The sequence below is a fragment of the Nelusetta ayraudi genome, unplaced genomic scaffold (genome assembly GCF_046127955.1).
Source record: "Nelusetta ayraudi isolate G7.1 ecotype Tasmania unplaced genomic scaffold, CSIRO-AGI_Nayr_v1 ptg000042l, whole genome shotgun sequence".
Taxonomy (NCBI): Eukaryota; Metazoa; Chordata; class Actinopteri; order Tetraodontiformes; family Monacanthidae; genus Nelusetta; species Nelusetta ayraudi.
In genome coordinates this window covers 817,548-843,247 of record NW_027466092.1, presented here as the reverse complement: position 1 = coordinate 843,247, position 25,700 = coordinate 817,548, and the positions used below count along the sequence as shown (strand labels likewise).

The 25,700-nt window shown below is 48.1% G+C and overlaps 1 protein-coding gene across 1 annotated transcript in view; it reads right to left on the bottom strand.

The window, feature by feature from the left end:
- The window catches only part of LOC142893184 (proteasome activator complex subunit 4B-like), a 36,216-nt gene extending 12,642 nt beyond the window's left edge, over window positions 1-23,574 (bottom strand). The window contains exons 1-32 of the mRNA XM_076033496.1: window positions 23,042-23,574; window positions 21,468-21,608; window positions 18,591-18,707; window positions 16,909-16,953; window positions 16,628-16,777; window positions 15,910-15,973; window positions 15,178-15,252; window positions 14,810-14,932; window positions 14,268-14,360; window positions 13,747-13,925; window positions 12,343-12,429; window positions 11,230-11,416; window positions 10,854-10,943; window positions 10,096-10,160; window positions 9,799-9,949; window positions 8,941-9,039; window positions 8,721-8,790; window positions 7,869-7,936; window positions 6,358-6,561; window positions 4,800-4,957; window positions 3,897-3,992; window positions 3,766-3,821; window positions 3,509-3,565; window positions 3,342-3,397; window positions 3,136-3,234; window positions 2,822-2,884; window positions 2,546-2,641; window positions 2,248-2,379; window positions 994-1,203; window positions 775-908; window positions 644-697; window positions 390-519 (exon numbers count right to left, since the gene is read on the bottom strand). Of these exons, the coding sequence (XP_075889611.1) occupies window positions 390-519; window positions 644-697; window positions 775-908; window positions 994-1,203; window positions 2,248-2,379; window positions 2,546-2,641; window positions 2,822-2,884; window positions 3,136-3,234; window positions 3,342-3,397; window positions 3,509-3,565; window positions 3,766-3,821; window positions 3,897-3,992; window positions 4,800-4,957; window positions 6,358-6,561; window positions 7,869-7,936; window positions 8,721-8,790; window positions 8,941-9,039; window positions 9,799-9,949; window positions 10,096-10,160; window positions 10,854-10,943; window positions 11,230-11,416; window positions 12,343-12,429; window positions 13,747-13,925; window positions 14,268-14,360; window positions 14,810-14,932; window positions 15,178-15,252; window positions 15,910-15,973; window positions 16,628-16,777; window positions 16,909-16,953; window positions 18,591-18,707; window positions 21,468-21,608; window positions 23,042-23,229 (3,537 nt within the window). The 5' untranslated portion in view covers window positions 23,230-23,574. The remainder of the gene's footprint in view (window positions 1-389; window positions 520-643; window positions 698-774; window positions 909-993; window positions 1,204-2,247; window positions 2,380-2,545; window positions 2,642-2,821; window positions 2,885-3,135; window positions 3,235-3,341; window positions 3,398-3,508; window positions 3,566-3,765; window positions 3,822-3,896; window positions 3,993-4,799; window positions 4,958-6,357; window positions 6,562-7,868; window positions 7,937-8,720; window positions 8,791-8,940; window positions 9,040-9,798; window positions 9,950-10,095; window positions 10,161-10,853; window positions 10,944-11,229; window positions 11,417-12,342; window positions 12,430-13,746; window positions 13,926-14,267; window positions 14,361-14,809; window positions 14,933-15,177; window positions 15,253-15,909; window positions 15,974-16,627; window positions 16,778-16,908; window positions 16,954-18,590; window positions 18,708-21,467; window positions 21,609-23,041) is intronic.
- Window positions 23,575-25,700: the final 2,126 nt, after the last annotated feature.

Below are 25,700 nucleotides of genomic sequence, written 5' to 3'. Positions count from 1 at the left end.
TACTTTACTTTACTTAAAAATATTCCGTCTCCTCCTCCGTCCAAACATAACGCGGCAGTTTCACTTGAAGTGAACGTGTCACATGACCCCGTACGTCACGTCCACTGACGTGTGAATGTGAAAAAAGTGTTTCCAAGACATTTTTGCGATATACAGTATCTCTATATCAATACGTCTAAAAAACCACCTCATGAGAGCGTAAAACCCTTTTGAGCCATATTTGAGAGGTTATTTTGAAGTTAAGGTGTTTCCATTAGCAGTTTTTTATTGCAGTACTTAGGTTTTGCACATTTCTCGGGGTAACGGAAACGCAGCTGCTGTCTCATTTGACCTGCATCAGGCGACAGGTTTTTTGTTAATATGAACACGCGTATCGTTGGGTCACGCACCTTCCGTATGCTGATGGAGTCGTGCACGAGGCTCTGGGTGTAGAAGAGGACGGCGTCCGGCGGCAGCGGGTGATCCTCCCTCAGCTGGAGCGACAGCAAGTCTGTGGCCATGTGCTCGAACTTCCAGGGCCTACACACACACACACACACACACACACACACACACACACACACACACACACACACACACACACAGATATTACACTGCTGTGTTTCTATTCTTGCACGTTCTCACGCAGGGAGGGAAGACCTACAGATCTTTGTCCTCCAGGCAGTCCAGGAGGTCGTTGACCAGCTTCTCGTACTTCCTGTTGTAAAAGCAACAGACGTGTCAGGATTTCGCTCCATACAACTCTAACACACCCCTTGGATCTCCATCCCTCACCGCGCCGTCACCACGTTCCGGATCCTCTGACGCTGCAGACCCTCCTTCAGCTCCTCCACAGTTGGCCCCGGACAAGGGGCGGGGTTTTTGGACTGCGCGATATGATTGGCCACCTCCACACATCCCTCGCTCACCTGCAAGTGGGGCAATTTGGGGCATGCAGTCGATGAAGACGGTTAAACGCGGAAGGAGTTGCAGTAGTTTGAGGAGGAGGCTCACGGTCAAGTAGATCCCGATGGTGTCGTGCTGGCGGAGGATCCTGTCGGCCACGTCGTCCAGCAGCCGCCCGATGGAGGGCTTCTCCAGGGACACGGTGGGCGACAGGCCGCAGCGGACCAGAGCGGGCCACACCTGCCCAACGCAGTCCCAGTCCCTGGAACTGGCCAGGGAGGCGGAGCTGTACGCTCCCAGCAGGCAGTAGAGGGCGCCCTGCGACAGGACGGCTAGCGTGAAATCTCCAGGATTTATTTGCACAAACAAAAACTCAAACTGAAATCACCCACACATTGGTTAATTATTCTAAACTGCACCTAACCTGCTTCTAGAAGGAGCAAAAGCATTATTTGATTTTTTTTTTTTAAATCCCCACTAAAATGAACCACTAGAAAAAATAAATAAATTCCACCTTGTGAAATTAAAGAATATTTGTCTTGTTCCATACTGTATTCATTTAATTTATTAAATTTAATTAAATTTATCATTACCTGCTTTGAATGTTTTATACTACAGAACCCGACGTATGTTATTTTTTGAGACAGTTTTACACTGGTGCTAGGTCGATGTTCTCTTGGCTATCTGTATGCAAATACATGTTATATGTCATGTTTTCAATACAGCATTGAACAATGCTGAACATTGTATGTTTGAATATTGCAGCAAATCAAAAGAAAAAACCTTGGCATCATTCCTGAAGCAGACAGTTTAGTGATTGACTTGAATCTCAATTTGTTGTTGTTGTTGTTTGATCCAATCATAAAAAATGCGTTTAAACGCGCCAGACTGCGTGAAGCTGCAGCTGCGCCAGGGCAGCTTTGAGTTTCAGGACCAGGGACAGCGACTGAGTGACAGCTAGGCGCAGAGCGGGATGACAGACGGAGTCGTGGCTTAGAGAGCTCCCCCTGCTGGTGGGCTGGAGTATAATGCGGTTGAAAAGGAAGTAGGCCAAAACGCGAAGCCGGAAACCCAGCACCTGTCCACGTGGTATGTTTGGCACACATCAACCTCATTCCAAGACGTTATACCACAACCAGTTTGGCATGTGCCCTCAAATGCTACTAATGTGAACAAGGTTGTGTTTAAATTCTCATCAGTGTGTGTGAGAGGGATTTTTTTTTTTTTTTTTTTTAATTCTTTTTAACTGGGAAATAATTTTACTGCGTTTTGAAAAACAAAACAGAACAAAATCCATATACATGGGGATAAACCAGTTCCTTTTCATGTTGCATAAAATGTTTTCAACATTTGCTGCGTTACCTTGAACTGCTGCTCTGTGCACGCCGTGTGCTGCGGCGAGAGGAGCTGAAGGATGCGCGGGATCAGGTCTCTATAGGAGAAGCTGAAGGTCCCCAGAGCTGCCGTCAGCACGTTCTGAGCCCTGCTGCGCACCTGAAACACACATGCACACAGACACACAGACAAACACACACACAGGAGAAATACACACGCACGCATCAATCATTTTTTTTCTCTTTTGACTTTATTTTTTGCGTGAGCAGCATCTTGCGACAGGAAACAGCTGCTGCTGCTGCTGCTGCTGCGACGGTGCGGCTACCTGGCTGTAGGTGCTGGTGGACAGCAGCAGCAGATTGCAGAGCAGCTCCTGATGAACCACTTTATATTCACTGCCCTCCACCACCAGCTTCCGCATCTATTCACACAGAATACACACACACAAACACAGTGGCACAAAGTCACACATGTGGCTGTAACCTCACTGGTCCGACTCTCAGGCAGGACTCTGTGTGTGTGTGTGTGTGTGTGTGTGTGTGTGTGTGTGTGTGTGTGTGTGTGTGTGTGTGTGTGTGTGTGTGTGTGTGTGTTAAAGCACCTCATGCTGGAGCAGAGCCCGGTCAATGAGTAGCGCCCTGATGTGCTGCTTCTTCCCGTGAAGCTGCGTAAAGACAGACGAGATGCCGGGGTCAAGGCTCCGCCCACTCACCTGCAGCTGACAGTGGTTGGCCTGCTGCCCTTGACTCACTGTTCTCCCCCCAACTCACCCCGTTCACTCCCAACTCACCCTGATCTCCCCTCCATCTCACCCTGTTCACTACCAAACTCACCCTGTTCTCCCCTCCATCTCACCCTGCCCACCCCCACTCACCCTGTTCTCCCCTCCATCTCACCCTGCCCACCCCCACTCACTCTGTTCTCCATGGACTTCTTCACGAGCGTGAAGCTCTTCCAGCGCGAGTCGAACTCCTTCTTGTGCGTGCCCCGGAAAAACATGAGGTCGCTGATGATCTGCGGGACGGATGGAAGGACGGACAGAGGAAGGACATGGTGAGACCTTTCCGGAAGGACAACGCCACATCACATGAATAATAGACAAAGTCAAAAGGAGGCGACACCTTAATGATGACAAAGAGTGACTTGGTGTCGTCCTCCGAGTGCTCCAGGATGTGATCTGGATTGGAAAAGGTCCCAAACGCATTAATTGTGCGTCGCTGCACAGAAATAAGTTGTTTGTTTGTAGGAGGGTGGCGGGGGGGGGGGGAGGGCTTGTGCATGCACTCACGGAGCAGCAGTTTCATGGTTTGGCAGATGGACTCTCTGTAGTTCTCCCGTGAATCATCTGGAGGGGAGGAGACACACACACACACACACACACACACACACACACACACACACACACACACACACACACACACACACACACACACACACACACACGCACACACGCACGTCCCATATGGACACAGGAAGCAGGATGAGCGAGGGCGGTGAGGCGTCGGCAGTTTGTGCAGCGTGTTTTCCCGCCGTCTGTTTTCTCACCGTAAGTGACGCCAATGTGCAGCTTGGTCTCGCCCAGGTTCACCATGGAAGGGACGCTGGAAGACAGGGCAGAGCGTGAAACGGCTGCAGTGTGTGTGTGTGTGTGTGTGCGTGTGTGTGTTGGCGCTCACAGGTCGGTCACGTGCGGCCCGTCCAGAGGGGGCAGCATGCTCCCGGCTCCCAGGAGGCAGTGCTGCACGATGGCCAGGCTCTGCAGCAGCTCCTCCCTAAAGAGTGTGGGGGGTGGGGGTGGTGAGTGGGTGAGTGAGTGAGTGGTTGGGTGAGGGGTGGGGGGTGTCAAAAACAGATGTGCGTTTGTCGTTAAGTTTCCACTTCAGGAGGCAGGGAGGCCGACCGATCGCCACACTGGCTCTTACCGCAGATGACAGCGCTGGGTGTATTGACCTGAATATTGATCGCATCGATACCAAGCTGAGCATTCGCCTTGGTATCAATGCTATGGCATCAATCCTACGTTATTAATGCTATGGTATCATCAGGCAAAGTATCCGATCGATACTTTGCCTGATGAGGTTGATGCTTCTCTTGCAGTCTCTCTTGAAAAACTTCCTCTAGTCTGCCTAAGTAAACAGCGTTGAAGGACAACCAGACTTTATTCCTTTTACAAATATCTGGATGTAATGGAAGGTAGTTTTTTGTTGCCTTGCTGACATTGTTAGATTTATATTTTGTTCAATTGTTGCTTCTTTTTTTTTGTTATTTTGCACTGCTGACTTTTTTCTTTAATAATGGTGTAGTGAAAGGGGAAGTATTTCATATTATGTCATATAAATAGTCTTTTTTAGTGTTGTGAGTTGAAAAACTGTGTTTCACCATGATAGTAATCAACAAGCTAAAGTCAAAAATCCGAGATATATTCAATGATCATGTTATTTCAAGAGAAAAGAATCGGTATCAGGAACACCAGCCTTGTATTTACTCGGTATCAGATCAATACCAAAACCCCCAGTATCGCCCGCCCCTTACTTTTCACACGGAAGTTTCAAAAGAGGAAGGAAACCACGGCGGCCCACCTGCTCATCGGCTGCTCTCCAGAAACGTGGGCCTGGATTCGCTGCAGCTCAGGGCGCAGGAGGCGGGACAGCAGCTGGAAAACAAAGTTCTCCTCCTCCTGACCGGGAACGTGCCAGCACACACCCAGCGCCGCCACGTCTCCGGCTCGGCCCCAGTCCTGCAGTGGAGAGAGAGGGAGACACTGGGACGGCTGGCGGAGACGCAGCGGGGGGGAAGGGGGTCGAGCACCAATATTCAGAATATTTGAAAGCACGGATGCTTGTGTGAGAAAAATACTCAGTGATTCAACTCGACATTTCAGCAGCTTCGCTTCTCTTCTTCTCTCGTAATCAGTTGCAGTTGCGACCAGTGAGATTATTGGATGTTGACACTTTTAAAAACAATAGCAAATGTGATTTTCAACATGTTCATTTTTCACTACTAGTACTGAAAACGCACTGAACAGTGACCACAAAGCCAAACCCTTACCCCACGAATATATCATCCACTTTTATATCTAACTGCTCAACAGTGTCGCTGAAATAGCTCCAAATGAAGCTATAACAACTACTAGGATAATAAGTGAATTACTTTGAAGATAATTTGTTTTAATCTTTGTTTTAATCTTGTAAAGACCTTTAAACGAAAAAGGAACCAATTTGTTTTTCCAACGTAAGCAGTACAAAGTGCAGATACTTGTGTACAAATGTAGACGGTCAAAGTGAAAAGTCGTCAGGAAAAAAAAAAATACTCCCGTAAAGTACAGATACCTGAAAAATGTTACTTTATTACTTCCCACCTCTGGAAATGAGCAGGGGATGCAGGTTTTAAAAGAGTTAAACAGGCCACTTCATGGGTTTCAGGGAGTGAACACATGCAACAGAAAAATGACATTCAGCTTTTCTCCCCTGCCAGCCGTTTCCTCTCACAGTGCCGCTTGTGTCGGATAGTTTAGGTGGAGAGAATTTAAGTTTGGCCACCAGCAGCCAGTCTGCCCTTTTCCCATCACAATGAAGCAATATTTTACTTTGGCCGAGCGTGTTTCCCCAGTTCTTAACGGCCCCTGTGGGGTGATGTGTTGAGCATCTTATGGCGACAGGAGACAATTCAGCCGGGGGGGTCCTTGAGACGAGGGTTCCTGCCACCGGTGGTGAGAATGAAAATGCTAATTCTCTTAATGGAAAAGAGAGGAAAATGGCATGGCAATTAGGCCCTGACTCAACCTGCAACCAACCTCATTTAATTAAACTGCAGTAAAAGAGGAGTTGTGCAAGGTTGTGCTTTGGTATTTCCCCGAGAAGAGAAGAGAAGAAAAAGAAAAAAACCCTCATTGTTTGAAACGAGGCGGCGTAAAAAGCTTTGATAACAGCTAATTTGCACTTGTGGAGGTTCGCAAATAGGCCCTTTGAACGAGCCGAGGGGCTGGATTTAATAAAAGTGTTAGTTTGTGGGATTAAATAATAAACCTTGCCTGTTTCTCTCCCTCGCAACAATTAACGGTCCTGGGTGCACGTGTACGTGCGTGCGTGCGTGTGTGTGTGTGTGTGTGTCTGTGTGCGCGCGCCTGTGAGTGTTTACCCGAATGGGGAGGTCGCTGTGGAAGCCCCCGGGGGTGCTGCGGTACTCGGTGGGGTAGATGAGCGACAGCGAGCGCAGCGTGTGCTCCAGCAGGCTGCAGGCCAGCGTGTACGCACGCTTGCAGCGCAGCCGCACGCACGCGCCCAGGATGCGCTCCAGCTCCCCTCGGTACTTCAGCAGCTGTTCGCCATCCACGCGGGTTACCTACAAACAACACACACACACACACACACACACACACACTGAGGCAATTCAGCCGAGGCTCGTGCCTTAAATATTGCGCCAATCTCCAGTAAATCACGGCATTTTGCTGCAGCTCCAACTCGCATGAAGCTCCCCGGGGTAGTAAAACAAAGCAGAGAGGGTATCAATATGTTCTGCTTAACGACAAAGCTCCGTGATATTTATGACTGCATGGGGTGTACACTTAGGAAAAAAAAAAAAAAAAAATATATATATATATATATATATATATATATATATATATATATATATATATGTGTGTGTGTGTGTGTATGTGTGTGAGTGTGTGTCTATAAATGAATTTTTGGTCACCTTCCTCCTCCGGCAATGTCACAGTTTCTCTTATTCTCCTGCACCACAGGATGTTTCCCGCCTCTTCTCAGTGATGTTAGCAGGAAAATTTCAGTGGGTGCAAATGGTTTAAAAAAAAAAAAATGTACAAAAAAAACAGTGAATGTCTGTCGATAAGTTCACTTAAGGACGCAGGGAGGCCGACCGATCACCCCACTGTGTTTTAGTGTGGAATAAAGGGCTGGGTGTATATTGATTTAAATATCCATGGGATCGATAGCAAGGTGAGTATTGGTGTCTAATCGATACTTGCACGATGAGATTGATACTTTTCTTGCATTTTATCTTCTACATGTCCAGAAAATAACTCCAAACTTTCACTTTCTGTCCAAGTAAACAGTGTAGATGCCCTGGTCGTGAAGGACCTACAACCTGGCTTCACCAATACCTGGGCGTAATGGAAGGTAGGGGTTGTTTTGTTTTTTTACGTTGTTGACATCGTTTATCGGCTTATTTTTTGGTTGCATTGATTCTAGGGGAAGGGGAATTATCTTATTTAATTTTTATACTTTTGGTCTAATATTTTGGTTTAATATTTTGGTTTAATATTTGGTCTTGTCGTAGAAACATTTTTAAGTCCCTAAATCTTTGTCCTGTGTTTAACCATAATCACAATCAATTAACAAAAAGGCAAAAATCATAAAATGATCGTGACATTCAAGTGAAAAATATCAGCATCGGTACAGGCAACACTATCCCTGCATTTACTTGGTATCCGGTCAATGGCAAAATCCCAAAATCCAGGAACTCTCGGTGGGTGCAGACGGTGTGAAACAAGCTAGCAACTTATTGGTTGGGAGCTGAAAAAGTTTTTTTTGGCAGCTGGTTGTCATATTACGTCACATTTAAAAAAGATGAACCGAGGCGCCGTGTGTGTGTGTGTGCGTGCGTGCGTGCGTGTGTGACTGTGTCCTCACCTCAGAGAGCAGCTGAAGGTTCCACAGCAGCTCCTTATCCAGCTCATCTTCGCCCTGCAACTCCTCATCTACACACACACACACACACACACACACACACACACACACACACACACACACACACACACACACACACACACACACACACACACACACACACACACACACACAATAAAGCCTCCTCTACTGCTCCCCAGATGCACTGAGCTCATGTTGCTGTGTTTCACGGTCGCCCTCTTTGTCTGAATTATCTCAACATCCATCTGCTGCAATTAAAATCTGACAGAGTTAAATATGACGCCTCCCCTCATTTTACCGAAACGGCTTTGTGTTTGTTTCCCCCTTCAGTTCTTACAGGTCTGAGTGCAAAAACAACAAGAGCAAATCCCAGCAGGTCAATGTTCATATTTAGCTAAAATTACATCACTAATATAACTTTATTTACCCTATTTTACTATGAATAATGAATTATAAAACGCAGCAGAAAACCTGCTTGTTCCTGTGTATTTTTCTTTTCTGTTCTGATGCTTGAGAAGATACACAACTCCACTATCAAAGAACAAAGCTTTACACGCACCAACCTGCCGATTTTTCTCCATTGACCTCCATTTATATTTCACTTCATAGAGTGAAAATACAAAGAGTGCACTAATAGGAATTCATGGCTGCACACGTCAGCCCAGGCTTGCAGTTAAAATCTCACAACGGCGCCGAGGCCACACGGCGTCTTCATGGCCGCGAGTCTCTTGATTCTACTCGACACACACAAACTTGCGACAGCTCTACTACACACACACACACACACACACACACAGGCGTGACGCACGCACACGCACACTGTGTGGTACTGACTGTTGGTGATGTCGAAAATGACGCTGCAGCAGTGAGGGACGAACAGACGGAGAGACTCGGCGGGGTGACACTGCAAACAGAGAACACGCACGTTAGACCGAGCAGAAGACGACACACACGACAACGATCATGACAGAGATGAGCAACAACACAACAGGCGAGAGACTGGTGGTGGTGGTGGGGTGGAGGGGGACGGACTGTGACGTGCACGCTCTCTCACCTTGGCTGCGGCTCTGCACATGTCAGCCACCATCCGACCCGACACGCACGTCTCGAAGATGTTGGTGGTGGCAAAGTTGTAAACCTTCTGCAACGCCACCTGAGACGCGCACACACACACACACACACACAAACACACACACACACCCTTAGGTTTTAGACTTTACTTTTTCGAATAATAAAAACCAAGTAATGTATCATTTGTGCGATTATTTGCTTATTGTGGTGCAGGAATATATATATAATCAAGGCCATGTTTCAAGTTTCAGATCCCTCACACACACACACACACACACACACACACACACACACACACACACACACACACACACACACACACACACACACACACACACACACACACACACACACACACACCGCCAAGAATCCTGCATCTTCATCTCTGGTTGTGTTCAACAAGTTCAAGTTCCCAGCAGTTGCAAGGCAGCTTTGCAGGATTACTTTGAACAAAAAATTAATACGAATGAGGTTTTCATGGAGTTATGAAGTCATTTCATGAGTCATTTACTGCCAGTCTACGTGGCTTTTTTTTTTTTTTTTTTTTTTGCACAAATCCTTTGGAAAAAGTTCAAGGAAAAGAGCTTCAGTCGTCTGACTGTGCAGGGAGGAACTCAAACAGACGCTTGTTCGAAGTTTTGAGCAAAACGTCGCAAAATAATCTGATTGGTGCACGGAACGATGACATCAGCGCGGCGACTGAGCTGCACATAGCACAAGTTCACCTTGGAAAGGTTTGCTTTTCCCGGGCGTCTGAGGTGAGCAGGGCTGATCTGCCAGGCTTCAGGATCAGCCACTTAATGAAGAGCGACTGCAGTGTGTGTGTGTGTGCGAGCATCACCTTGTAAATCTCCGTGGAGCACTGAGTGAGCACGGTGCTGACGGTGGAGGAGAGGCCCAGCTCCACCAGGCTCTCCAGGTGAGTCTGGGTGTCCGTCTCCGTCTCGTCTCGGGTCTGCTCCAGCGTGCTGCTGTCAATCAGGGCGAAACACCTGCAGCAGCAGCAGCAGCAGCAGCAGCAGCAGCAGCAGCGACGCAGTCGGTGTTGAAGTCAAAGGCAAAGGGGAAAAAAAAAAGTCAAACGCAGCAAAGCAGGATAGAAAGGAGGAGGGAAACAACGGCGCTGACTTTAACCGACCTGTCCAGAAACTGGAGAACAAAGTCTTCAAACTGAGCCGTGGCCGAACACAGATCCTTCTCCACCTGCAGGGACAGCAGCACGCACGCACGCACGCACGCACAGGTCACTTGCTAAAACCACTCTCACATTAATGCAAGAAACTATTTGGAGAAAACTAAGCTGCAAAATTTTAGCTTAGCATGTATAAAATAATTCCCAAAGGCCACTGTGTCATTTTTTTTTTCCCAGCGCAGTTTTTCAAGACAAAACAAAGACGGCGCCACAGAAACAACAAAGATCCCCGACAACGCAGAAATCCCTTCTGCCAAAGTTTCCCCACAATAATTCTGCGTCTCAGTTCTGTCAGCGAGCATGAGAAGAGCTTCTCTGATGTCTGCTGCTGCTCCACTTTCCAGACAGCAGAGGAAATCAGCCCCTTTGTGATGTCACAAGTGCTGAAATCAGCCGCAAGCTGGCACGTTTTCTGCCAAACACGTGGAGCAGGAAGCTTAAAAAAAAAACTAAGCAGAAAACAAAGGTTGAAGCGACGGCAAAACGCAGCGTTCTACCGGGTTCAATGAAGCCTTCGGGATAATTAACAGTGTTAAGCTGGAGAACAGGATGTGGACTGCAAACTGAGGAAAACCTGCTTTTAGTGTCAGTGCTGCAAACTCTTGGAACGGGTCAGGTTCATAGGTTGTACTTGGCAGGTTCAGTTTAACACCAGGTCAATGCTAAGTTAGCTTAGCAGAGTCAATAAGCCCCCGCGTGCTAACCTCGGAGAGGTCGTGGTGTCGCGACGGAGCGTCAGAGCAGTCCACTAAAGGCACCAGCGTGGTGAAGGTGGCGATGAACTGGAAGGTGATCTGGAGAGAGAGAGAGAGAGAGAGAGAGAGAGAGAGAGAGGATTCAATAAGCTGTTTTATTTTCTATTTTTTCGTGTTTGCGTTTATCCCGGTGTATGTGATGGATGAATGAACTTCGAGAGACAATGAGCAAAAGTGGGGTGCGAGGAAGGAAATAAATCCATGAAACAACCCGAGGAGAAAGTGTGATATTCATTTCACTTTTGTGAAAGTCCCGTCACGTTTTCCAAGAGGATTTTAACCTTCAGAGGTTAAAATCCTCCACCCGCCCCTCTCACACACCCACCATGCACTTGCTGAAGTCGTTGGGGTCGACGCCCGGCAGGGCGCCGGTCAGCAGCGGCAGGACGTGCGTGCGGCCCTCCGGGTAGCAGTTGCTGGGCGACACCAGGCTGCGGGCCATGCCGATCATGCAGCTGAGGGTGGCGGTGAGCGTGTGCGGCTCCGTCAGCGTCTCCATCGCCATGTATGTCCTGCAGGGAGCGCCGGGGGTGGAGGGTGGGGGGGGGGGGTTAATGAGGCGGCGGGAGGTTCGGGACGGTGACGACTGCGGCTCCGCTGACGTATGAGAAGGAGTTCTGATGCTTTGAAAAGCCAAATTGCGCCCGACGATTCCGACAAAACTCCACGGGACGTTTGAGAGGGTCGGACATTAAAGGACCGGTGCGGCAAAAAAAATGAAAAACGGTTTAAACCGCAATTCATTAAAGCAACGGCTGTCAGCAGGAATAAAAAATGAAGGACTGGAACATCTCCATAATACTCGACCGTCTGAGCATAAGAAAATCTTTAACGCAACTTCACAGAAGACGGTGATGAATCAATGACAGCCGGCTTTCAAGCGATATGAGGAGAAAATATTCCACTCGTCAAAATAACGAAATGATTTGTGCACGGATGTTTGTGTATTTCAGTTCTACTGAAATTCTGATAAAATCATTTTCTCCAAACAGGGACAAACAGTCCCATCTGGGAAGCCGTAGAAACATGGCTCCGCCATTAAACAAACACTGTACGTGACTACACGAAACTGGTAGTGTGAAGGTTGATTCAATACTAGAACGCCAACAGCAAACATATTTTATGATTTTTCTCACAGTAAATCAAACATAAATATTTAACACTGGACTTTTAAAAATCAATTCAATCCAAGAAGCAGGTGAGGATTCCCATGTTTTTCAGCTCAGCGGGATGATTTTCAGTGAGATTAGCGCAATATCCGGCCCGTCGCTTGTCAGGGAAACATTATTAACAGGAAGCAAATTCACCCACGATTTATAGCTGCGAGCGTTCAAGTTCCTGTTTACGTCTCGGCTCATCGCTTTTCCGCAATTTATCATCGCATCAACGCGCCCACAAAAAAATACGAGAAATAAACAACAACACAACAAATACGCACTTCTCCAGCACGGGCGGGATGGCGAGCTGCGGTGTGAGCAGCGCCAGGTTCTGCAGGGCGTAGGCAGCGTCCGTGCAGCCTGTTTTGCTGCAGACAGACACACAGACAGACAGACGGACGTTAATCATGGATGAGAGCGTCTTCCTGAGGATTACGTCTTCAGCGGCAGAGGGAACTTGGCTACGAGCACACGGTCACATGGGTTAGGGTTAATTCTCACCTCGACTCATACGTCGTGGAAAAAACTTTTGTTTTGAAATTCACAGCAATGTAACAAAGATCATGGGACGTGACAAGCCCTCCTACCAGAGACTGTATGTATTCTATGGGACCCGTCCCTCCTCAATGACCTCCCACCCCGTGAGGCAGCATGGGTTGAGGTAGCACTGATGCTGGGGCGCAGACGTATTACTTCAGAATGGACAGCATCTTCACCCTCACCTGTCAACCTCTGGCACGTTCACTCAGCCAGGTTAGCGAGCACTGGAGGGCTCAACATACAGACTAATAAACAGGGTGGAGAGCTTCAATATGAAATAGGAACCATATTTATTGAACTTGAACGAGCCTGATTGAGACACCAACCACCCAGCGCCGCTGAACGCACAACACATTGATCTCTCACTATCACCCCTGTTTTTGTTTGTTGTTTTCGTCTTGTCTGTCTACTGGAGTGCAAACACAACATTCTTTGTTCACCTTCTATCCAAATGTCTTTTTTTGTCACGGGTTTACTTGGTTTTGTGTTATTAAAAAAAAATTAAAATTTGAGTCATAAAAAAAACAAAAAAACAGGTGGGTTAATTCTGAAGCCCATTTGGGAGGCGACGCTCTGCCGCCGATAGATGCGGCTCCTAATTATCTGTGCTCAGTAAAACGTGGGTGACGGCGGCGCCACAGCGGCGCAGCGCTCGCACCTTCCTCCTCCTCTGCGGCGCCGCCACCAGGGCCGCCGCCTCCACCGCCGACACCTCCTGCACGCGGTGGAAACACTCTCCTTCGCACAGCCTCTGCCTTTAAATGCCACCTCACTGCTTATTTATACACACCGGCTCGTCCCATTGGCTGGTTCCATCTAGAATTTATTTTTAGGCTCAGTGCTGTAACGTCTCTTCTTCTTCTGATATGGTGATGCTTCATTCCGGCAAATATCTTTCCGTCATTATAATATGCATATCAACTCCTGACTTTTTCACCTTCTCTACCATTTCTTCCTCCTCACCTCTCTTTAAACTCTTAAAAAGAAAAGAAAACGGCACGATTGAGTGGCTGAGCTAATATCAGGGCATATTTTGTTGTATAACGCGCACAAATATTCCAGATTTTTTTGTGTTTTCGAACAACAACAACAACAACAAAAAAAAAGTACCGTGACACAGGAAAAACAGTCGGGGGTTGCAGTACCTAAACATGGACAGCAGGGCGGCGCCGATGAGGCTGCGGGTAAACTCCTGCAGGTCGTCGTCGGTGAGCCGCTGGTGCTCGGGGACCAGCGTGATCCAGTAGGGGGCGGCGTGGCGTTCCCGGTGCACCCGGCGCACCACGCTGGCGGGGAGGCGCTGGAGGAGCCGCATCAGACGGGACTAGACACACACACACACACACACACACACACACACACACACACACACACACACACACACACACACACACACACACACAGGGATGTAAATACAGCCTCACAATATTATCTTATCAGCCGCAGACACATTCTCACGGTCGGCAGTAAACAGATGTGCGATATCGCTCGTTCTCTCCGCCGCCTGTGCATTTCATTATTGCGTTGCAAGTTGTGAGGAGCGCCAGCCAAGTCCTGGGTGACAGGTTATAAATCAAAGCAAAGGAGACACTAGTGTGTGTGTGTGTGTGTGTGTGTGTGTGTGTGTGTGCGTGTGTGCGTGTGTGCGTGCACAAGAGGGACTTACCTGCCAGCGGCCGTGATTGGACGGATGGTAAAAGGAGGCGATGCTGTTGAAGAGGCAGGTCAGCTGCTTCTGCGCAGGGTTTCCTTCTCCACCCTGCGGCAGGTTTGGAGTCACGGTTGAAGGACGGAACACGCAAAGACCACAAACTCCTCAACTTTGCGTTCTGTTTGCAAAAGTGCAACTAATTGATTTTGGTGGTTTTGCCTCCAACAATAAAGGAGGTTTCTTTGGTTTTGGTTGGAGCTGGTCAGCCTCACTGGCTGTGACTGGCCTGCCGATACGCTGCTAGCAGGGGAGACGGCTACTAGCTCTCATGCAGTCGAGCCTCACCCACATTTACATAAAAAGTCTGTCACTGTGATAATTAGCCCGACTTGTGACGTCGAAAGCCGAACAAAATCCAAATAGTTCGTTTCAGCCGCGCAAGTTGTCATTTGTTGCAGTTGGCAGTGCCAGTGACGCAAAAAAAGCCATGTTAAAGAGCTCACAGAAGCCAGTTTTACATAAGAGGACCCCTCGAACAACGACAACAACAAGCTCACCAGCAGCGCTGTGATCCACAACACCAAGTGTCCGATGTCGTAGGAGTTTGTGAGGTAGCGCGGCGCCACCATCTGGCTGACCCCGACCGGCAGGTTCAGACTGCGCAGAATCCTGGTGAAGATCTGCACACACACACACGCACACACACACACACACACACACACACACACACACACACACACACACACACACACACACACACACACACACACACACACACACACACACACACACACACACACAGCCAGCCATGAGTTTCACCTCTCACTTGGTCCGGCAGCAATTAACACACATATACATGCAAGCAGCACACACACACACACACACATACACACACACACACACACACACACACACACACACTCACTGTGGGGAGGAACGGGGTCCAGTCCACGTAGCCGATGTTGTCGTTGGCGAGGCGAGCGAACAGGTTGACGAGGTGCTGCGAGATCAACATCAGACGAGCAATCAGAGGGACGACAGCCGTCACTCGGACGGATAAACAAAGAGCAGGCACCGCGCGGAGGGAGGCCCGCCGAGAGGGAGGATGAAAGCAGAGCGGACTCGCACGCGGGAAAAAAAAAAAAAAAATGGGAACGAGGCCGTGTGGAAAGTAGCGCTTTTTGAAAAACGACCTCTCAATCAAACGCGTGAAAAACTGGGATGGTCTCCATCTTCACTCTGGAGCCGCTGACGGCTCCAAGGTTCAAGATCCTGGTCCTTTATTTTTCCATCCTGGACTCTCAGAGGAGGAAGAGTCACACATTTAGCCCTCTGTTTACAACCTCCTGCTAAAACGAAAACGCTCCGTCGTGTCGCATCACGTTTGGAAGGACGGAAATGAGGCCCCAACGTCACTGAAAAAGTGAAAAGTGGAAACTAAAAGGTTGACTTTCCTCGAGTTTGGCAGGACAGAGGCAGCAATTATCATTAGGAAATACTGTCCGAGTGAATTTGGCTGAATGGGACCTTTAACCTCTAAAAATACATGTGTATGCAACTCTGCCAACTGAGGATTTGGAACCACATTTAAAACTTCTATGAGGACGAGTTTATCTAATTTACCATTGCGCAATGATGCAACTGAAGTTTGTCTTACCCCCTCCCAGCTCGGCTGATTCTGCACCGCCATCCAGAGACTCATCAGCTCATCAAACCACAGCCTGAAAACACACACACACACACACACACACACGCACACGCACACGCACACACACACGCACACACAATCACATTTAGGGCATCTGGCGCGCACGCACGCACACTCACGCACCTAAATCATAAGTCATTTAATTCATTCACCTCAGAACTATGAGCTCTACTGTTTCCCAAGACAAGGGGGAGGGAAGGTTGGAGACGTATGACGGAAAAAAGAAGGATGATGTATGGTGAAAAGTCAACGGAAAGAGTCGACAGATCCAAGACTAAATCCAGACAAAACGCCTGGGAAACGGGGGGGGAAATTCACTGAGGAATGTGGTGAATGCTGTGAGGAGGCCGACTACTCGCTGGAGCACAGGCCGAGGAGAGAGGGGGCGGAGCCAAAGTTTTCCAGGGCAGCAAGGCATCAAGAAAAAAAAAAAAAAGATCTGCTAACACGGAAAGAGCCTCGTTTAAAGACTCAGAAAGTAACCCGTGGCCTTAATGGACCTGCGGTAATATGTAACTTGGCCTTTTTAAAGGTAACATGATCATCAAGCACGTGGTTCCTTTTCTCCTGGCAGAACATCTTGGGATTAATAATCCGCAGGAGCTTTTCTCACTGCGAACAACTCCTCCCTCTGCCTGAGTCAGGTGGTGGCTGGCCAGAGGCTCACCTAAAGCCCTGGCCGTGCTCCTCCGGAGGCATGATGGTGGGCAGGAACAGCTCCATGTTGCTGATGGACTTCTGCATGACCGTGTCGAACACGCACAACTGGGGGCGCCACTCCTCCAGCATCTCTTTGGTGGAGGACGCGGGGAAGTACCTGTGTGCGACACGGCGGCGGCAACACAGACGCAGACACACATGCACACGCACACCTTGAGCACTGATCTCATGGCGAGGCCGCCATCGACCGCAGAGGAAGTGACAACGACGCTGCTGGACGATACTCACAGTCTGCAGCTTTTTACCAGAGCCTTCAAAATGTGCTCCAGTGAGCTGCAAACAAACAAGCAGAGAGTCGAGGTGCGTGTGAGTAAAACCAGCTGTCATCTCAGTTTGAAAGAAAAGATAAGAAAACCAAGAAAAAAATCATTGTCGAGGTGCGCGCAATCATTTCACCACTAGATGTCGTAGTTTTGCGCTTCATATTTGCACCAAAACAAATCACCTCCCTGCAGGTGCTCAGCAGCAGCGAACGTCTGCAGAGCAAAGAAGGTCTGAGCAGATGTCGGGAACAGGGCCGTCAACAGCTGCATTTCCATTACAGTTGAAGAGAATAGAACAAAAGCGATATTTCTAAAATCACGATTTGCAGGTGTTTCCATTGAATGGTGTGAAGAGCATAAACTGTAATTCTCGTAAATTCTCGTCCCGCAAGATTTACGTTTGCTTTTGTTTGTTTCCATTTGTTTGTTTCCATTTGTTTGCTGTCAAGAATAGTTCTTATATTTTTCTCTTTGACTACTTGGATAAATATTCTATCTCCTCCTGCGTCCAAACATAACGCACCATTAACACGTTAAGTTCCAGGACACTTTTGCTATATATCTCTATATTCATAAGTCATCCTCATGACAGCGTAAAAACCTTCAGAGTGATATTTGAGAGGTTTCTCAAAGTTTTAGTGTTTCCATGACCAGTTTTCTTATTGCCATATTTAGGTTTGGTGCAATTCTAGGGGTAATGGAAACGCAGCCACTGTGAGGCAGACAGCGTTAAGTGAGAGAATATTGCAGCCACAGGATGGGGCTTTGATTGACCCTTCCAGTTGCTAACTTGCTACTGGATACTATCCTTTCCAAATGCATAGAAGACAAATTGAATGATAACAGACTCCGGGGAGAGATGATGATGACACACTGTGAACCCATTTCCAGTAATAAATGTCGTGCTACCGGAGTCACTGCTCCGTTAAATATCACCGCCGGCAGGTTGAGAGAAGCTACGTTCAATTTGCAGTTTGTTGTGCGCATGTAGTTCAAAATCACAACACGACAATTCAACCACAATTGACCCTTGATTTAAAGATGTCAGAGTCTAATGTGTGTGACGCTTTTAAAAAAAGAAATCAATTAAAACTTAAAACGCAAATCAATCAAAAGACGCTGTGAGAGTTTTATCTTCGGAGGCTCTAATTGAATCTCGGCCAGCTGAGTACGGCTGCTGCTGCTCCGTTCACCGGCGCCGACTGCAAATAGAAACAGCGAAGACGGCGCCGCAGCCTGCAGATGAATAATAAATTACAAGGCAGGTTCTAGCTGACAGAAATCCGCCTGCCAGCACCTTTAGAGCTCATATGACACCCATAAAATGGCAATTTTCCAGATTTACTGAGCGGCTGGCGGCAGAATTTTTTGTCACATTTGGACGGGAGCCGGCGAGGAAGTACGACGAGTACGAGCTGTTGTTTAGCCTTAAATTTAGCTCACGTGTGCGCGCGCACACACATCCATCAAAACCATAGTTTCTCGAAAAGTCAACCTCTTACATGGGTGCAAATGCATCGTTGTATTTTTGCCTGCAGCACCAGGCTTTCTGGGTGGAAAGACAAGATTGTTGCGATGGAGGGAAGGTCCACTAGATAATAAAAATACAAAAAATACAAAACACAAAAGCAAACAAGGGTTTTGTACTTGGGGAACCAGATGAGTCCAAGGTGCTCCGTCTTGGAGTAGACCACCCTCTCATACAGGTTGTAGAGTGGACGCCATGGCAACTGCAGGTCATCGCGGGACAGCAGCTCCTTCTTCCTGTCGGGGTTATGGAGGGGAGGGGGAAGTGGAGAAAATCAGGGAGAAATAATTATTGTCAGCCTCTCACATTAATTAGGACCTGAAAGGACTTCAGTCAGACTGTCAAATATTGGAAGCTTTGAAGGTAGAGAGAGTTTCTCACACACACACACACACACACACACACACACACACACACACACACACACACACACACACACACACACACACACACACACACACACACACACACACACACACACACACACACACACACACACACAACAGTAGCAGCAGCGGCGCCGAAGAGAAGCTGTAATTGCGGCGAGTGAGTCACTACCTGGGCCAACGGCTTCCAGGCACGTCTGCAAACACAGGAACAGGTGTTTGAGGGGCTCCTTAAAGACGCTTTGAGAGGTGAACGACGAGACGGGCCGCAGAGCGGAGCTGCGAGTTTGAAGCTTTTAAATGGAGATGAAGCCCATGCGCCGCTGATGAGCTCTTCACAAGCCCAGAAACCCGGTAGGGTGTGTGCATGTGTGTGTGTGTGTTTTTAAGAGTCTCCTGAGAAAACGCTCGACGGCGCTGATTATTTCTGAGCACTCCGCAATTCGGCTCCTCGGGAATTAGAAAAGAAAAACACACACGTTTAGAGACACCGGGACAGGGGGAGGAGGGATCTGCAGAATTTCTGCCGCCTCAGATTCTCCTTTATTCTCTTCCTGCTTCATTCATCTGAGAGCCGGAGAGGGAAGAGCGTCGTCGGGAGTTTTGAAAAATGGCGAGGAGAACAAAAGGGGCAAGAAAAAAACAGAGCATGGAACAAAGGCGGAGTGGGGGGCGGGGCGGGTGAGAGGCGTGACGTCGAGGCTCAAATTCATCCCTCAGCTCACAGTCCTGACATTAAATATAAGGCCCACTCCAAACTTTCTCCCATTCCAACCCCCCTCCGATAAATGACATCAGGCTTTTTGCGCTTGGTTGTGGATGTGAACGTCACGGAAAAACAGCAACCAAGGCGACAAATGGACGCCGATGCAAGCTGACGTGGCCGAGGTTAATCTGCAGCCCCGCGGCGGCGAATCACGTCCGACAAGACAAGGAGGAGCAGGAAGTGAAGATATAGGTTGGGGGTCGAAAAGGGCAACGTGAAAGACGGACGACGTGTTGCAGCGTCTGTCTGAAGCGTTTCCGCCTGAACGAACAGTGCGTCTGAAACCTGAAACCAGTGCTGCTGCACGCACAGGCACACATCACTATCTGCATGCACATTAGTCACTGATGTGCATGAGCTTAATGCCTCAATAATAGTAAACAAACGATTGCAGTGCAATTGCCCTGTTTGTCCAGCAGGGCAAGATCAAGCAGCATTGCTCAACAAACAAATGTTAGAGAGAGAATGATTTAGTCATTTCAATGACAGAATTAAGCCGGGAAATTCTGGCCAGTTTTACTGAGGTCCCACTGGCTCCCTCGTCTCTCCGCTACCGACTGTCATGTCAGAGTAAAACCACTGAACGAACCCTGAGCAGATCCACGTTTTGTGCTGCTGGCACGATACTTTTCCCCCCGAATGGCCAAGTGTTCCACACTCGGACCTTTAAAGCTCCAGATCAGATGAAGCCACAATAAGAAGTTAGCTAACTAAGCTAATTAAGCTAATTAAACCGAGTAACGTCACGGCTCGACTGAGTTGGTGAATGTCCCGTGTGACTGACTAAAAATTCTGCCCAGTGATAAGTTGGAGTTAATTTTCAAAAGGCCTTTCTGGGTGTGTTTACAAGGAGCTCCTGGGATCAGTGGCACTAAGTGGGTCATGGGCTCTGGACAGAGGCAGCAGCAGTTAAGATTTTCCAAATGTGTTTGGCGCCGTCAGAGGCAGCAGCCAAGTGCCATCTGGCCAAATTACATTAAGGGAGCTGGCGTCAGTGTGATCAATAAAAGAAGGAAGAAAAATATTTAGTCTGTATATTTAGTCCCTGAAAGGAGGATGTTTGTAGCCATGGATTCTGCTGCTGCTGTGCAATCTGTCTGCAAGACTTTCTGCACGTCATTCTATAAAAGTCTAAGAGCTGCCAAATATATGCCAGTAAAAGCTTCTGCACCACCGCCGCCACTTGCTTTTTATTTTTTTTGTGCAATTCCTCCGCAGCCTGCTGTGAGTCTCCCTCAGACTCTGGGCGATGCACTCCTTTCGCCTTAATGAATATCTATCACCGGCTCCATTCAGACAGAGAGGCAGGTGCAACATTCTCCCATAATGAATGGCTCATTTGGAGGATTGTGCAGCCTTCGCCCGTCTCCCTCGCCACCTCACTTTATTCCAATCGACTACCTGAAAGTGCACATCTGAGGCGGCCGCGTTCCCAAAAAAAGCGGCTAGGTGAGTGAAAAAGTGAAAAATGAAAAAAAAACAAAAAAAAAAAACTGTCTTGAGCGCATCATACGGGCCGACCCACGTGCAATGGAACCGTGTTTACCAAGCGGGCCACTCTTTGATCCCATTACGGCCAAGGAGAGCGAAGGGCAGGCCAGGTTGCTGCTGCTGGGGAGTCTGTGCTGCAGAGATTAGACACTGCCGCCAATATGACTTCCTACACTTTTTTAGTATCTTCTGTCAGATTTTATTAGTCAGACTTATCGGAGGGTGCAGCAGCCTGTCCCGAGGGATCTCCAGCTGCTCCCAGGACACTTTCATCATCTTCAGTGGTCAACAACAGTGAGGTAGTGCAGGTGCTTGGATGCTACCTAACCATTGCCCTCCCCGCCCCCACTCACTTGAGGAGGTGGATGAGCAGCCTGGCGTAGCTCTGCACCATGTGGGGCTCCAGCTCGGGCAGCGTCACCAACTCGTAAAGCAGCTTGATGAAGAGGATGTGGTCCTCCTTGCTGAACCTGCGGCCGTACAGCTTCAGGAACCTGCAGGTGAGCGGGGTGGGAGGGGTGAAAGGGTTCCATTTAACGAGGGGATTACCACTTCCTCTTCCTGCGGCTGACCCACATCCAGCAAACAGACAGTAATAATAACAATAATAGATTAGTGGCCCAGATTCACCATCACCTATGTAAACACTTTAAAGGCCCCGTCTGAGGGACTTAGCTGCTAGCGGCTAGCTGTCTGACATTCTACTGTCGTCTGTTGTGGCAGAAATGTAGTCTTGACTGAACAATGAAAGTCTGGTGGCATTTATTGGAGAGTCTCAGAGGCAGCCGTCCCACAGAGCATTCTGTACAAATGGGAGCCAGATCAGCTGCTGTTTATTATTGCCTATGAAAGGACCTGGCCAAGGAGAACGACATCTGGGAGGTATGAGCAGACAAACGTAGAAATAAACATTCTCAGAAATAACAAACACGCCCAGATGATCAAGAGACAACACGAGGGCACTTTGAGGACAAGAACTGAGCAGCAGTGCAAACATAATGAACATTACCATCAGACTTGTGCATGATTATTATGAACATAAATAAATCACCAAGACGCGTCCGAGGGGAACTTTCTTATGTCAGTTAAAATACAGAGAAGCTCTTTATTCGCTTTGAAAACCTCCTGTCTCTGTTTTAATTGATATGGCATCCCCGCGGTGACGTATTGCACGTCCTATTTGTTTTGTGATGTCTAAATATGACTGTATATTTAATTCTATCGTTACTTATTGGGGACTACGGATGGAATTTAGCGGCACGCTAACTCCGGTACATTTACATGTCTAAAGAGTTCTCTGTATTGTCAACATGTACATGAATGTACACTGTCCCGTCTAAATAAACAATAAACTAAACTAAACTAAGCATGATGCATTTTTTAACGACTATTATCAATAATCCCTGTTCAGGCAGTCAGACTGGATCTCAGGGTTAAAATCTCCAAACCTTCAGCAACTCCTTAGAGGCTGTTTACTGATATTATCTACCCCCCCTCCTGCCAAAAAATAAATACAAAATAAATGGACAAAATGTTTTGCTATTCGACGGCGATAATCCTCTTTAAATAAATAATAATAAATAAATAAAAAATTAAAAAAAAATTATATATATATATACATATATATAGTTAAACAATGCGCTCTAAACTCTACAAAAATACTTTTTCTTTCTTTTTTTTTGACACTTTCCCCAGAAGTTCTGAAGAGCAAATTAGCCTTGAGAACCTAATTAAGGATGTGCGGGCAGACAGAAGGAAGGAGAAGCTGACACGACACGAAGCCTGGAGCTCATTAATTTGACTCGTTACGATGCCGCAGCTTTCGCGATAACTCGCGATGACCCGGTTATTTTTTTTTTTTTAATTTATTTATTTTTTTCCTCACTGCGACGTCAACCTCGGCCGGCTGCCCGCGACAGACACTCACGAGAAGAGCTTCCTGCACCAGAAGGCCATCCCGGGCCACAGCTCCCGGACCAGGACGGCCCTGGACAGGTTGGCCTTGATGTCCGCCAGCAGCTCCGTGGCCTCCTGGTCCAGCCGCTCGGCGTAAGGCAGCAGCTGGTTGTAGACGATCTCCTTCTGGGGAGTGAAGTCGTCCTGGACCACCGTCATGGTCCCCGCGGCTCCGAGCTGTTGTCCCCCAGGAAATAAATGAATACAGAAGAAGTAAAAAGTCGGCTCCTCTTGCGCGTCTTTACAGGAGTGGCGGCCGTGAAAGAGTCCCGAGCAGGAAGCCGATCAGCGGCGCGGAGGGAAAGTGTGTCACGCTAATTGAGCTGCGTAAAGCCGCGGAGGGAATGTTTCCGCTCCGACCCGCTGCGTCACCGTGCGGCCCTGGTGTGACGGGGTTCGAACCGGGGTCAGTCCCCAGGGCCGGGCCGAGCCGAGCCGTGCGGCAAGTGGTAGTGGAGGGATGGATGGATGGAGGGTGAGCTGGCTGGCCCGGGCAGCCGCATCACCACCACCGGCAGGACGAGTGTAAGGTAAATCAAGGGGAAATAGAGCAGCAGCTCTATGGACTACAAATCCCAGGAGCGATGTGCTGCCTCATGGGAGTGAACTAATCTGCAGAATAATGGGATGATCTGATAACGGGATTAAGGCCCCTCTCCTGCTCCACTGGCCCACTGAGGCCAGTTGGCTGGATCAGCAGGCAATCTCCGCTGGTTCGGGTTCTTACCACGGCCGACTGAGTTTGTAGCAGAAACTCTGCAGTATCACTTTTGATAGCGTGACCACGCTCTGAATACCCACAGAGAGAGAGAGCAACCAAGATACTGTGAAGATACTCAAACATACTCAATTATGACAAAGTGGCTTTATAATTCATACATTTACTGAAATGTAGTGCATCTCTGATGTAATGTCTGAATGACAATAAAAGAATATGAATCTGATTCTAAAACATTTCAGCTTTAGTAAAACAATTCCGATATAAAAAAAAAACTGATTTCTCTTCACTTTTGTACCATAAACTGTACATAGTGCTTCCCACTGTGTACAGTTGCACTCTTTCTGCAATTCATTCGTGAAAAACTATCTACGCCTCAATATTTTTCCTTTGTGTGAGATCGTAGTGCAGGCAGTCCCTGCATCTGTAGTGTTTTGAGGCAGGAACCGCCTGGGTCTTAACACTGTGACAGAAATAATACCACTGCATGGCCCAGTGCAGCGCTTTGATACAAATATCATACTACTAAATGCATAGAATTAACAGTTTGTACAAAGGAGCTGAGCAAATTTACATATTACATCCCTGGTCATACCCAGCGGGCAAAAGAGGATTTATGTTCAGAGTGAAATTTTCCTAGACAATTTTGTTTTTTAATATCCGGAGACACTGCAAGCAGAAAAACAAATAGTAATAACTGCACATTTGCATTAAAGTGAAAAGTTGAGTTTGTGAGAAATGGATAGGACGGCTATTAAGCTGAATGCTGAATTTAAGGCAAAACAACAGCTGGCAGTCGATCTAGCTATCTAGCTATCTAGCTATCTATGAATGCATGCACTCAAAAGCCTCTCATGACCTCACTGTCACTGCCCTCTGTCCACCTTTTGCAGGCCCCTCCCACCACTATGCACCCCTCCAACCCCTGTAAATCCTTTAACCTTAAGCCAGTGTAATTCTATGGCTCCGCTGTGTGCTTAGGGTGATGCCGCTAAATGCAGCATATTCACTGGCCTGGCTGGCGGCGAAGGCCTTGACCCCGCCTCCAACACATGCACACGCACACACGCAGGAAGAGCTTAGAGGGTGAAGGCAAAAAGCTTTTGCTCCAGCGACCTTTCAGAGAAGTGGGCCGCCGGCCGCGCCGCCTTCTGAAGTCGTCGTCCGATTGGCCATAAAGTGGCCTGTTTCCGAACCCTGCCCTGCCTCAGCGCAGCCTCTTTAGCTGCAAAAAGTGGCCCTGCAATCTGCAGTTGTTGGGTCCCCCCCCCCACCCCCCACCGCCTCCCCTGCTCCCTGCCGCAGTGATTGAGAGCCATCTCTGTACTTTCCTCTGTTAGGACGGACAGAAGGGGGGACGGAGGGAAAAACAGGCACCCAGGCCAAAAGCCTGTATTGGTTCCCAGAAGCAAAAAAAAAAAAAAAAAAAGTGCCGTCCACCAGGGGGAATTTGGGTCCAGCGGCGCGTCATGCTGGGCTTTGCCAAGTAATCTCACCCAAGTCTGCACCTTTTATATCCCCTCAGATCTCATTACCTCTCCCGCCTCTTGCAGCACCTGCTTTCCTTGTCACAGCCGTCAGAAGCAGTTCCAGGATGGAACTGGGTTGCCTCTCCGTGTTGTGATCTCCAGGTGCCTGCGAGAACATGGCTGGGATTGTGAATGTGTGTGTGCGCTTGTGTGTGTGTGTGTGTGTGTGTGTGTGTGTGTGTGTGTGTGTGTGTGTGCGTGCATGGAGGAGTTGCATGTTTGTGCGTCCATGCGTGCGCACATCTGCGCGACTCATTAGTGCGCGAGTGCCGAGCAGGGCTGGAAAATGTGATTCAGGATGAGGATGAGGAGGATGATGATGATGATGATGATGATGATGATGATGATGATGATGATGATGAAGCCTCTTTGACTCAGCAGGA